The sequence below is a fragment of the Peromyscus eremicus genome, chromosome 11, assembly GCF_949786415.1.
Source record: "Peromyscus eremicus chromosome 11, PerEre_H2_v1, whole genome shotgun sequence".
Lineage (NCBI taxonomy): Eukaryota > Metazoa > Chordata > Mammalia > Rodentia > Cricetidae > Peromyscus > Peromyscus eremicus.
In genome coordinates this window covers 27,015,822-27,030,018 of record NC_081427.1, presented here as the reverse complement: position 1 = coordinate 27,030,018, position 14,197 = coordinate 27,015,822, and the positions used below count along the sequence as shown (strand labels likewise).

At 44.6% G+C, this 14,197-nt stretch overlaps 1 protein-coding gene across 1 annotated transcript in view; it reads right to left on the bottom strand.

The window, feature by feature from the left end:
• Rai14 (retinoic acid induced 14) overlaps window positions 1-14,197 on the bottom strand; it is a 148,232-nt gene that overhangs the window by 55,947 nt on the left and 78,088 nt on the right. Inside the window, exon 3 of the mRNA XM_059276774.1 lies at window positions 1,198-1,328. Coding sequence (XP_059132757.1) covers window positions 1,198-1,328 — 131 coding nt within the window. The remainder of the gene's footprint in view (window positions 1-1,197; window positions 1,329-14,197) is intronic.

The window sequence follows — 14,197 nt, the reverse complement described above, 5'->3', positions numbered from 1 at the left end:
GTAGCTCAGGGGCAGCAATGGTGCAGGACTTAATGAACAACAGACAGAGAACCACGTCTGCCAACTCTGCTGTAAGTCTAATATTTCTAGAAGTCCTCAGAAAAGCACCCCAGTCACCAAGGGGAGAAACCTGCCAGTAACAACCCCACACCTACACTTCTTTCTTTCCTATGCTGTTGGGATCTCTGATGACAGAAGCAATGGGCACACAAGCCCTGTCTCACAGCTGCTTCTGAGGACACCCAAAGTGAGGCTCGGCTGGAGATGGTGACACACACCTTCAACCCCAGCCCTTGTGAGTCGGAGGCAGGCATGTATTTATGAGTTCAAGGCCAGCCTGGTCAACATAATGAGTTTCAGGACATCCAGGGATACAGTTAGACCTTGTCTCAACAACAAAAACAGAGTGAAACTGGAGTGTTAGAAGACAGTAAGTATAATAGAGTCCACATGAGCTCGTGTGGCTTGAAGGCCACTGATTTCAATATCATTACCAGAGTAAAGGGGGCTCTAAGTGCCTATTCTTCCTCCTCTCCCCTCCTCTTCTCACCTCCCCTCTCCTCTCCTTCCCTACCCTCCTCTCTCTCTCTCTCTCTCTCTCTCTCTCTCTCTCTCTCTCTCTCTCTCTCTGTCAACACAACGTTTTAATTATAGCAAGGAGGAATTTGATGCATACAAACATAAAGCAAAATCTTACTACAGTGCTCATACAATCACTCTCCATGGTAAAGAGTGGTTTAACAAATTACAAAGTAAGGCTTGAAAGCTATGCTGTTTCTTATCCAGGGGAGAATTGATTTCTCATCTACCAACCACTTGCAATCCTGGCGCTCTTAGCTCTCTGGTGAAATTGTCGGTTGGCTGTTTCCAGGAACCAGCACAGCCACTGGAGAAAAGTCCAATGTGTAATTTGGACTTGGATGGGAAAGGAAACAACCCCATACCTGTGTTAGCATAGGGGTAGGAAGTGGTCAGCAGTAATTTTTCCAAGGCCCCTAAAACATTGATAACAATCCCCTCAATAAGCTTAGGGATTCTGGAGCCCATGCTGACAATCCTAAATGAGCCAATGCTTTGGGGTTGGTTGGCTTGTTTGTTTCTTACAGTGTTGAGATGGAGCCCAGGGCTTTGGACATGCTTAGCAGACACACTACCCCTGAAACGCTCCCCAACCCGTAACAAACACAGGTCTCTTACGCGGTCTTGCCCTCGCTGTCATGCTTGGTGGCACTGGTCCCTTTCTTGCCCAGCAGCGAGGCCACCTTCTCAGCGTCTCCATTCTCCACAGCCTGCAGCAGCCGGTCATCATTCTTATTCCACTCATTGGTCTGTGGAGCAAGAGGCAGAGGCAGAGGGGTGAGCGACATCGGCTACATCACTGTCTCCCTAGGTCAACTCAAGCCCTGCTCCCAACAAGCAGCTTTACACATGCCTTCAGCTTCACCCTGGAACACCCAAGAAGCCTGGTTTTCCCAAAGAAAACACCAACAGTTTAATGAAATACCAGCCATCAGCAAACTCGGAGAGAGGGTCATTCCCTTCCTCGACCCTCCAGGAGATGAAGCAACGTAGACTACGGGCCAGTTTACTCATTAGCTAATCGCTAGCTAGCCTTGACAGCTGGTGCTTGAGAACACAGGCCTTTGACCTAGTGCCCAGTTCACTCAAGTGCACTGGGCTACCAAATCAAACCAGCCAGCAGTTCAAGTTTACCAAGGGTTTAAACACAAGCTATTCCTTCTGGCCTGTTTACCAGATTCTCTGAGCTGTCTGCAGGTTTGAAGTTAGCTGTCCAGGCTGCCAACTCAGTAAAGTATCACTAACGACAGACGTCCCCTCGGATCAAGTTATGATACATCAGACAGCCAGTGCCACTGAGGGACTGAGTTCTTAAAACTTGGAGAAGCTGCTAGTGAGTACCACATGGAACAGCACAGCTCTGTATGACTACTTCCCATTGCATTTTTTTAGCAAAGTTTGTCTGGGTCACTGTCATCCACATTCCTACTCCAACTGTGGACTCAACAAACGAAAAATCAGGCATTACCTTGACTACAAACCAAGCTTCCCATTGACGGGAAGCTGAAGTGCATGGTCAGGGCACCAGCTTTTATTACTAGTCTACAGAGTGTCACTTAACTGTAGCACACACAAAGAAACAGACTGCAGTTGACTTCCCCCAGAGTGCAATTTACAAACGAAAGAAAACAAACAAAATAAAGCTGCACTGAAGTACATGTAGGGCCAATGATCTCTAGCTACATTATCCCGAAAGGGAAAAGTAGGCTCCTCTGTAAAAATCCTTCCCTAACCTAAACTGACTAAATTGAATTCTGGATCGGGCCAGTCATAAGAATGTGAAATCTTAATGGATGAAAATGAAAAGCACTTAAGTCAGGCAAGGCCACATGAATGGATTTTCTGTCTACTGCTGCTAAGGCACTCCATTTTTCTTCAGAGAAAAATCTGAGGGTGAGGGCTCCCTAAATCAGTTCCAGGTGGGTCTCTGGGGAGGCTGTGGCAAGGAAGGTCTCCCTCCTGTACATTCTGGAGAGCAATGGCACTTGCCCGAGGTCTGGAGTGACTCTGATCTAGGCTGTATGACCCTCTTTAAGCAGATGAGGCCGGGAGAAGATGGCTTCTCCTATGTGGATGCTTAATGATCTGCAATCCCATTCCATCTGCAAGTGTTGCACACTGATTCATGATGGGCAGCAGAACAAGAATGGGTGCTCATACACAGCAAGGACCTTTAGAGTCTGAACAGAAGACGACTTCAGAGCAAATTGAGAAAGGCAGAGCTGGAAAAGTGACCCTCACTTTCTTCTAAACTTCATCTTCCTCAGGAACCTCTCCATACCCTGTCACTTGCCGTATTATCTCCTTAGCCAGGCACAACATGGGGGCATGTTTGAGAAGCATTCTGATGTTACCTCTCTTAGGAATCTAGAAGCAAATTCCCCTTCCCTGCCCTTATCTCTATGTCCCATATGCCTTCACCAAGAGGCACATCATTGAAATCAAGCACCAGAAGAAACCTTAAAAGGTATCGGTCAACCTACAGTCAAAAGACAGGATCAGCTGGATAAGGAGATGAAGTTTAACGTTATCTCCTGACATTCCAAAGTAATCCATTTGTACTCCAGAATCAAGAAAGGTTTCCAGAGACCAACATGGATTGACAATGTCTCTTTCTAGGGTCTCTGCAAAAATCCTCTCCTCTAACAAGCCTTAAGACAGGCCCCACACTGGTCAGTTTAAGAGTTTCCTACCCAGTTTGGGGTTAAGCTAAATATTAAAAGCAAAACAGAAAAGATAGCACCAGGTGCTCAGGTTTAATAAGATTGAATGCCTTATGAAACATCTGGCTTGTGTAAACACGTGCACACTGGTCTGTGACAGCAAGTATTGCTCATTAGAGAATCATAATAAAAACAATGGAAGCCACTGCTTAGAGCGGCCCATCATCCATCCACCACCTACACACAGGACAACTTCCAAAGCTGACCAGGCCCTGTAGGCTCCCAGGGCCCTCCTGGTGACCTCTCTCTACTACTCTGCTCTGCTGTATCCCCAGGGGCCACCTAACTCAGCTCCACTGAAGCCTACCGTCTAGACGAGATGAAAAATGGCGTCCTGGCTTGTGTTGGAGGGTTCTGGTTTGTTCGTTTTTATCCTGAATCTTCAGTTCCCTGAAGACAGTGAGCTGCAGCTTTTCTTTCTTACATCCCTGGTGCCTGGAGACTGCTCAGTATGTGCTCCCTCTTGACTAATCTAAATCTCTCTTGACTTAGCAAATATTTGCACTGTCAGAAGAAAATTCATTCTCTCTTAAACAATTAAATCATGTTTCAGTCTTTTAAAAATACATTTACAGGCTGAATGAATCCAACTTCCTTAGCTTTTCCACAAAAAAAGGCCAGTTTTCCAAGATTTTTAATCATGTATACTTTCCCCAAATTTCTTCATGACTAAGATGCCAAACCTCATAAATTCAACCGGGGTGAGCCAGTGTCTCCCTCACGAGAACCACCCAGATGGCGGTTGAGCCTGCAGACTCTCAGTCCCGTTCTAAAGATTCTGACCCAGTGATTTAAGATGATTCCCAGGAGTCTATGAGGTCCAGCAACTATTCTCCCTGATTCCATTCAGGGACATCTAGAATCTATGCCAAGACTGGCTAGAGAATTTATGTGAAGCACTTCTGTCCTTCACAAGGCCTTAATAAGAAGAGGATGGGAAAAGGAGAAAAAAAAAATTCTCTGTTCCAGCACTACTTGTCTCCCACAAAAGCTCAGCCAACATTGGGCTTTCGCTCAGGGATGCATGTTCAATGTGTCCATAAGCTCTGTTGCAGAATTTAACAGCACCCTTCATCAGAGACAAAATTTACAAATGACACAAGTAGATTATAAAGCCAAACAAGGGGAGTCAGCAAGGGAACCAAAGTGAACACATTGAGGTACAACAGCACGGACAGTCACTAGAAACAAATGTTCCGAGAAGAAAGGCCAACATGCAAAGCCCCACTGAGGATGGCTGTATGCATAGAAAGAAAAATTCAGAAGAAATGGAACCCCACCATGTAGAAATGGATATAAAGAAAACAAGGACATGGGTGCGGTAAAAGCCAGGATGTTGGTTAGGAGTTGGGGTGCAGTGTCTGGTGAGAAAGGATGCATGGGACTACACAGAGGCCCTGGTCTGTTTTGCAACCTGATTAGTGGTTTCATAGACACTCCCTGCAAAACTATTCATTAAACCATACATCCATGTATGTTTTCTGTAGGTAATTAATAAATCACATGTTTCTCCTCCTCCTTCCCTCCCCCGTATACATAACAAAAACATGGTGTGGGTCAGTTTCTGGCTAAATTGACATTGGGTCAAGGGTATATGGATGGTCACATTCCTACCTGTTTATTTCTACTATGAAGTCAAGCCTGCTGCCAAAGCCTGGCTCTTACTCTAGAAGATTCATAAATCCACATGTTGATGAAGCTATAGGCGGCTGGCAGATTCATGTACACACATATAAAACATGTATATAGTTTCAAAGGGTCTCAATGAGCTGCCCAGGCTGGCCTTGAACTTGTTCTGCAGCCACAGCAGCCTTAACCTTGTGTTGCTCCTCCCCCAGTGTGTGGACTGGCTGGGACAATATGTCTATACCATCAAACTGAGCTTACTATTCTTGAACTAGACGATCTGCCCCATTCTCGTCTAGCTAATACTCCATGAATCTTTTAACACCTACAATAAACATCTACTTCTACAGCTACGATCTGACAGTCAGTTATGGATATCGAGGCCGGCAACACTTTAATGCAAACTTTCTACTATGTTCCTTAGAAATCACATTTTAAAGAACCCTAGAGAAGGCTTCCTGGACATGAAATTATTTTATTGAATGCGGCTTCACTTTTCCAGGAGACTGTTTAAACAGACATTATTTCAACAGAGCAGGAGGCCACATTTGCAAGTTCAGGAAGCCATTTGTTACACTCCAGAGACATGTGTAATGTGTCAGCTATGAAGGGCTGCATGTGGGAAAGGCAGACCTTACCCTCAGTGCAGGCTCCCGACATTCCTGCTAATATATCACAAGTGAGATTTTCAGTGGCTAGCCGGTAAGTCTCCTAGCTATCACATCATTTCCAAATGACACCTACTTGCTCACAAACTCTTCCCTTGAAGCTTGGCCTCTCAAAGCCCTGACTGTCTCCATCCAGGGGAGCAAATGGCATGTCATGGTGATGAATGCTGGGGCTTTGGCAACTAGCAACATCTGCCCTTGGCCAGACATGGCATCATCTTCTGTTATTTTGGTTTAATCATGGAAAACTGAAGAACCAGTGGAAATCCAGTGGTCACAGACATCTGGCCAATGGGCAAGCTTGCGTTTTGAAATAGATCAGTCCAAGCAAAGTAGTCCAGTGGCACAGAAGTGAGCCAGGAAGAAAAAAAGATAGCTTCTTGGAGTCATTAAGGAAGACGCTAAAGCCCAAACCACGGCAAACTGAAATAGCTCTTGTATGGGGTCTTCTGGAGCAGCCATCAGGGGAAATCTATTCAAGAGATGATGTTTTTGGAAATGTTTTATTTTTCCCTCTAGTGTACGGAGAAGAGCAGATTGTTTTGCCAATACAATCAGCAAGGCAAATGTAGAAGGCAAAAATGTATTTGTACTGGGAATGTTTCAGATTCATGCTGTCCAGAAAAAAAAAAAAGAAAGAAAAAGAAAAAGAAAAAGAAAAGCATGTACAACAAAACTTTAAAAGAGGAAAATAAACAGGCAAGCTTCATGGCCCTAACTAGTTTTCTCCATTACTGTAACAGCCAGTGTTTAGTAATGTCTACCTACTAGACGTAAAGTAATAAAGAGGCTATAGATGTTTGTTACACAGGAAAAGAGACAAGTACTATCATTTGTTCATTCATTCAACAAGTATTTATTTAGCCCCTTTTACATGAGCAGCATAGCCTTTACTGGGTTTTCTATAAAATTTCAACGATAAATTATGACATGACCAGGAGTATGCCAACAATAAGAGCTAGTGTCACCTAAAGTGAGTGGAACAGAGGGCCACCCCACAGGAAGGAGGGAGAACTCTCAGCTGGGCAAGCACGTTTCTGTACCCGATCATGAACCAGACTGTGCAGCGAGTGGTATTTAGGTAAATGGAGAGGAGTCATAGGTGAAGGATGCAGATGCATTCAGTAGGTGGTGTAGACATGGGCAAAGGATGCAGATGTCAGTAGACGGTAAAGACAGGAGTTGATCCAGGGAAAGCCTTCCAAGAGTGCTCTCTTTAGCATTCATAGAAAGCCTAAATTACCAGCACCTTATGACATAAGCATATGATAATTGTCCTACTTCAGGAAGCCCATCAGTTTCACAAAGACCTTTCCACACACGTCCAGTGACTCTGGAGCAGCAGCAGAGATGCCTGTTTAAGAATGAGTTCTGCCATCCCTACATTTCATCTTAGATTATGCACACACCTAGGTCCCACTGTGTCTGCTACTCACCCTGAGATCTGTCGCCCTCCCTTTACTGAGCCATGCCATGGTTCCCGAGGCCTTTCCATATTAATGCTGAACACTGTGGTATGGACATAAGATAATTATAAACACCTCCTTCCAAGATCAGACAGGCCATTCTGCCAACAGAACGCAACATACTACTCTTACTCAAGGTGGTAGATATCATTGGGTCTGGGTCTTGGACTGTATAAAAAGGGAGAAAAGGAGTGAAGAGTACAAATATGCATGGATTTACTCACTGTGGATATGATTGCTTCAAGTTCCCAACTCCTTGAACACCCTGAGATACTGCACTGTATTCTTGAACTGTGAGCCAAAGAAACACTCTCCCTTAAGCTATTTTGTCAACGTCATTCATCACAGCAGCAGATGTCACTGAATGGCTTCTTTTCCTTCCTTCTGGATCGCGAGCCACTATGGATGAACCCTGCTCTTTTGTCTTGGGCAGCCATTACACTTACATTCTCAACCATCCCACCACATTCCATCCTCCAGCTATGCTGCCGGCCAATGTTAAAATACAACGTCTAAATACACCAGGGACTGCAGCACAGTGAGCGTGCGCTTGCCTGGCACCTGGGTTTGATCCCAAGCGCTGCAAATAAATAAATAAAACCACGCAACATGTGATCACAGACGCATTGGGACTGGAATCAGTCCAGAAATAAGAAAGCCAAACTTACCCTCCATAGAGAAAATTTGCTCCATCTAACTGCATTCGGATTGAGATGGAGAGATGAAGCTAAGGTACTAACTATGTTTAGTCCTGGGAATAAAAAGATGGGAACAAATAATCTGGTCCCTCAAGGAGCCTCCAGGCTTTGAGGGCAGAGACACACTCAATAAACGTCAAACTTCTAGACAGATGCTATGAAAGATGTCCTTTAACATCCAGAGAGGGTGTTAGTACCACCTTAAAAAAATTAAAATATGCTCCCTTAGGAACTTCACTACATTAGGATTTAATATCAACAATTCTATGAGGTGAGGAATGTCTGCAGCTCATGTTACACACGAGGAAACCAGGGCACAGAAAGATTCAGGGACTCATATAAGGTCACTCGATTCATGGTCCCGGTCAGGTTGATCTTCTCAAGAGGAGAAAGCCATAGCTCAATCGAAAGGGAAATGAAGGAAGGAACTTTCACAGCGAAAAAGATCCGCCGCGAATGCTGAGCCTGAGGCAAGCGAAGGGAAAAGTCGGGCGCGGGATGAAAAGGGAAGCGGAAGCCGTGGGCACATCTGACAAGAGCTCCGGGAGGAGGTGGACGCAGGCGCAGGTTGACTGTTCAGAGGGCTGTGTTCTGCCTCCGAGATGGAGGGACAAGAGAAGGGGCAGAGAGGCAGAGGTAGGGGGGTGGGGTGTCACACTGTGTGTTTTATGGCTTTATGGGTTCCTGGGGAAGGAGAAGCCAAAGCAAGCAGAGTCAGTGGTGAGAAAAACAAAACAAAACAAATGAAAACAAAAAAACCCACAAGCTAAAAAAAAAAAACAAAAAAAACAAAAAAACCCAAACAAAATAAACAACAACAACACAGTGACGTTCCTAATCCCTCACAGGGAAATGAGAATGAAGACCCTGTGAAACAAGTTGGGAGGGTTACAGGTAGCCATGAAAGTCTGGCTGGGAGCAGAAATTATAATTATATGAAAGAACTGTTTGGTAATACCAGGTGATGGTCCCTTGGAAGACTGAATAGGACAGAAGCCATGGGTCACTAATCCTGACCAGAGGCTGAAATAAGGGATTCGAGCACAGACTCTGGGGTCGAGGGGATGGGCTGTGCCAGTGAGAGGTAACCTGAAGTCACTGTGATATGGAGACGGTGTGGAGACAGGTCTAGGACTTAGTTCTGAAGGGTAGCTGCTGGACGAGTTATTTACAAAAAAATAGGAAAGTTCAGAAAGGAAATGAGAATCCTGGGTAACATCGGGGAATAACTCAGATATCCAGCCCCAAACTGAAAAGGTGACAGGAGAGTGACTCACCACAGCTGGCTGAGTGACTGCCAACCGAGAAATGGATGACGGCGATATAGGGCAACCGAGTGGCTTCTTTGTATTTTGTTCACTTCCTACATGAGTCGCTCCTTCCAGCTTATTTATTTCATTTAAACCTCCATGACCTCCTATCGTGGGTGGAGCAGTGTCTCGAGAAGAATCAGTGTCCTCCTAGAGCAGCGGTTCTCAACCTTCCTAATGCTTCGGCCCTTTAATACAGTTCCTCATGTTGTGGTGACCCCCAACCATAAAATTATTTCCATTGCTACTTCATAACTGTAATTTTGCTACTGTTATGAATAATAATGTAAATATCTGTGTTTTCCGACGGCTTTGGCTACCCCTGTGAAATGGTCATTGGACTCCCAAAGGGGTTGCGGCCCACTGCTCTACCACCTCAGACTATGTCTTTATGATGAGGCTGTACTGGTGTCGGGTGGGTCCTGTGTCCAATGAACGGTGTCCTTATAAGAGAAGAGACTGTAGGCATGGGAAACGGGACTGTGGAATGGTGGCAGCTGAGGCTGAAGCTGTGCCATCAGGAGGTGAGGCACACCAAGAGTGACGGAACCACCAGGAGGTAGAAGAGGCGGAGAGGAAGTCTCCCCGTGAGCCCCTGCAGGAAGCATGGCTCTGGCAGCACTGTGATTTGGGGCTTCTGAACTTCGGTGTGTGACAGAATGCATTTCTGCGGTCTTAAACTCACCCAGTTGTGGCAATCTGCTATAGCAGCCTCAGAAAACAACTAAAGAGGTAGGCAAGGACCGTGTTCCTCAGAACACAAATCCTGCTCTAAGTTCCAATGTCAGAATGTGGAGACCTTAAAAGCCAAACCCTAGACTCCAGGAGCTCTTGATTCTGAGGAATATTTTTTGGGACAGGAGGTGGTGTCTTAGTCAGGGTTACTATAGCTGTGAAGAGACACCACGACCATGGCAACTCTTATAAAAGGAAAGCATTTAATTGGTGCTGGCTTATAGGTTCAGAGGTTTAGTCCATTATTGTCATGGCAGGAAGCATGGCTGCCCACAGGCAGACATGGTGCTGGAGAAGGAGCTGAGAGTTCTACATCTGATTCGCCAGGCGGTAGGAAGAAAGAGAGCAAGCCACTGGGTCTGGCTTGAGCTTTTGAAAGCCCAAAGCCTATTCCAGATGTTACACTTCCTCCAACAAGGCCACATCTTCTAGTTCCTGTCAATTAGTTCCACTCTCTAAGGACCAAGCATTCAAATATGGGAGCCTATAGGGGCCATTTCTATTTAAACCACCATAGGTGGTGAACAAGTTGACTGAACCAGAACACCAGGAGGCAGCAGCCATGCAGGGCAGAAGAGACCTAGGTCTGGTAGCATTAAGGCTGGAAAGGGAACTATAATGTTCTCTCTTTTCTCCCCTCCCACCTTCCCCAGCAGAGACCAGGGTCTTGAACACAGAGTTATACTCTCCCCACAGACCCTCTAACTCTCTTTTAAACACAGGAATCATACATACTTAAGGTAAACTCAGTATTACCCATGAAGGTGATAGTTACACAAAAGCAATTAAAGCAGGATTATTTGCTTTACAAACATGTTCACAGTAAGACCTTTGTGAGTAGCAAGCTCTTAAAAATTTTACAAACACACATATAAGATATGATTTATTTTTAAAAGTCCTTGTTAAGAGAATGGCCTATGGTCTGAGGATTTTTTTTAAATGTGTATTTAAACACAATGAACAGCTACAGCTTCTAAGTCTTGTTCTTTGTAAGTAGCACCATACAGACTTCACATGAAGCACCCCCACAATGGGTTTATCCACAAAACCTGCCCACATGTCTTTTAGGGTCTACATACTCAAAGTCAGGGGCTATGGTGGTTTCTAGCCTGACTATATGCAGCACCATGCCCATTATAGATCCTAAAAGTGTCACAAGAGATAAAATGATGGCAAAAGAAACGTACTAATCATGAAAACAGCTCTTAAAGAAACACGTTCAATGTGAACTCTTAGCGTTCTGTTTTCTGCTGTGCCTAGCCCAGCCTTTCCCAGAATCGTTTCAAGATTGGAAACAGAGCTACTCAATGGGTTCTGAGTCTGCCACAATTGTTCATTTGAGGACTTGTTTGTGGACTAAAAAAAAAAAAAAAAGAAGAAGCAGTTAAGAGAAAGTTTCACTCTTGATGTCTTAACCCTAGAGTATACATAAGTCATAAACAATACTGGGTTGAGTAGGGTCTCCCAAACATCTCTACTTCACACTGCTATCTGAATTAAAAACAGGGTCTTTGCACATCAACCAGTTAAGGACCTACAGATAAAAGTATCCTGACTTCAGGAAGGATCCTAAATCTAACAACTACTATTTCTTCCAATAAGAGAAGACAACACACGAGACGCAGGGAAGGAAGCATTAATGATGGAGACAGAGATCAGACTGCAGTGTCCAAAAGCCAACAATACAGGATGACCAGCTTCCACCAGAAGCTAGGACAGGGATGGGAAAGAACTTCCTTCGGGACCTGCAGCGACGTGAGCCGAATGCTGCTTTGCCTTTGGAGTTTCTGGCCTCCTGAACTGTGACGAGGACACACTTCTGATCTCTAAGCCTCACAGTTTGTTGCAATCCGTCAGGTCCACGCTGGAGCACCAACACAGTGACAGAGAGAGAGAGAAGGCTGCTCATTTCCCACCCGATGGCCCTTGGTGCTCCATCCTGGCTGCCTGCAGGTGCATCCTAACTTCTGCAGCAACCACACACTTCTCTGGTCTGTTCCACGCTTGTTCTCAATCTCCGAGTTTTAAGCACTGTGCTTAGCTGGGTTCAAGTCCTGGCCCCAAAGTCATTTAATTTTGTGCATTTCAGTTTCCCAAACTGTAAAACACAGTTGCTGATAACACACTTTACATATTGATGGATGGACCCCTCAATGCCACTTGGTAGACCTATTTGGACACTTTGCAATGAATCATTCTGTTAAAATAGAAGCAACAATGTTTGGATTCGAGATGACATTCCAAAGCTTTAGGTCACCATTCTAATTTTCTATACATTTTGCAACAGGGGCTAGAAGCCTCATTCCATTAAGTTATTTAAGTAGTCAAAATACCACAAATATAAGCCTAGTGGTTCATGTTCTCAGATGTTATTTGCTTATTATTTCTGTAGTGCTAGGGACTAAACCTAGGCTTTCTGCACGTGAGGCAAGCGCTCCACTGTTCAGCTGTGGCCCAGCCCCAGAGGTTAATTTTAAGTAGTCTGGATATTTTAATAGATTTGAGGCAAAAGACACCATTGATTTATTTATAACAGAACACTTATAGTTTTCAAGAAAGGGCATATTTGTTGTAGCCTTTCTATACTCCAATAATAGCAAACTCAGAATAAACTCCCAATATCCACCCACAAGGGAAAAAATCTAGTTCCAAGAAATTACTTCTGCCTGATGTTAAAGGCAGAGGTCAGTGCTTTTTAAGAGCATAGAAAAGGGGTGAGAGGCTCACTATCAGCCTGATGTGTCCCAGGCGTCAGAAGAGCCTCTGTATTGGTGGCCCCTCAGTCACCATCATCACCCCAGGCCCAAGAGGACACAGGGCCTCCCAGGCAGACCCAGGAAAACCCAACTTTGAAAACCTCACAGACGTTCCTACATATGAAGCTGTGTATTCATCACCCTTCCAGAGCCCAAAGCGGAGCCTTGCCTTCGAGTTTTAAGACTCAGCTAGACTCTGAGTGATACATGGACACGAACAAAAAATCACCCAAAGGGAGAAAAGTCTAACCAGGGACATCCAGAGCTTTACTATATGTCTTAGGCCGTGGATTTCAACCCTACTTTAATATGTCAGGTATCTGTCCCTTGATCACTCCTTTAAAACCAGCGAGTTTACCGACCATTAAAAACAATGAAATCATTTAAAATAATAATGCTTTTGAAACTCTGAGACTCTATGTCCCAGGGCACACGACGTATTCTCTATTATAGAAACAACTTCTACAGAAATCCATTAAGTGTTCGGCTAGTTGCGTCCACTGACTGTGAGCTCAAGGACAGGCATTGTGGCTTTTCCATCTCATCTCAGGTACACAGCCAGAGACGAAGAGAGGCTTATTCGGTGGATGAGTAAAAAACTAAGCAGTCCACTGAGCTCCAAATACAACAATGTCCCTACACATATTAAAAGAAATCCATCTTCAAGCTTGCCCCAAGACGGTCTCTCCTCTTGCTCACTGCAACTATTTGAGTGTTATTATCTTGACACGTTCATCCGGACAGCTCCCTCATACTAGGCAGCGACTGGCTCCCTTCTGTCAAACTGAGATCAAACTCTGGACACCAGTAGGGAAAACCACAGAGTTCCAGTGTCACTTCCAACTTCTGAAAAGTTATATAATGTTGTCACGCTAAAAGGTAGGGACCCTGAAGTCAGCCTCTTTGGGGTCACACACTACTGGCTCTGTCTTGTGACTTGGGCACGTTATACTATCCTCCTGAGCTTCAGTCTAAGAGTAAAAGATAGTAAGATTAATGTCTATTTGGGGTGCTGTGAAAATTAAATGGATCTGGTATTTCTAAAATAGAATTGGCCAAGAGTAAAGCATTCAGGAAGTGCTAGCTAATTCAGTTATTACTCACAGTCCCATGGGAAATTCCATTGTTATTTTAAATAATGGTCCTTTTTCTCTAGGCTTAGTGGATATTCACGTCCACAATATACACCCACGACTAGATTCTGATCTGCTGACGAGCAGAGAAGAGATACTGCTGAGGGTGTGCAAGTCCAGAGGCTTCTGTGACTCTGCCTGCCCAGAGAATCACTGCCTTCTAAGCTACTGAAGTGGTATGAACTTGGGGGGAATTCATGAAAGTTTTAACAGTTTTAAATACCACTTTCCCAGTAAAATGAACTGCACAATATAAATTAAGGGACTCTTTGCATCTTCACAGAAAACGATGAAAGGATATGCCCAACCTAGAAACGGTGGGATATATCTTGCAGTTTTAGGTCAAGTGGAACAAATTTGGAGGGGAAAAAAAAACACTAGATCATGAAAGTTAGTAAATTGCATTTTTGTCTGCCAGGAAAACCCCTGGAAAAAAGCCCAACAAAACCCCACTCCTAGTGCCTAAGTCAGAGGCATAAGAGGTGGTAAGCATGATTCATGCC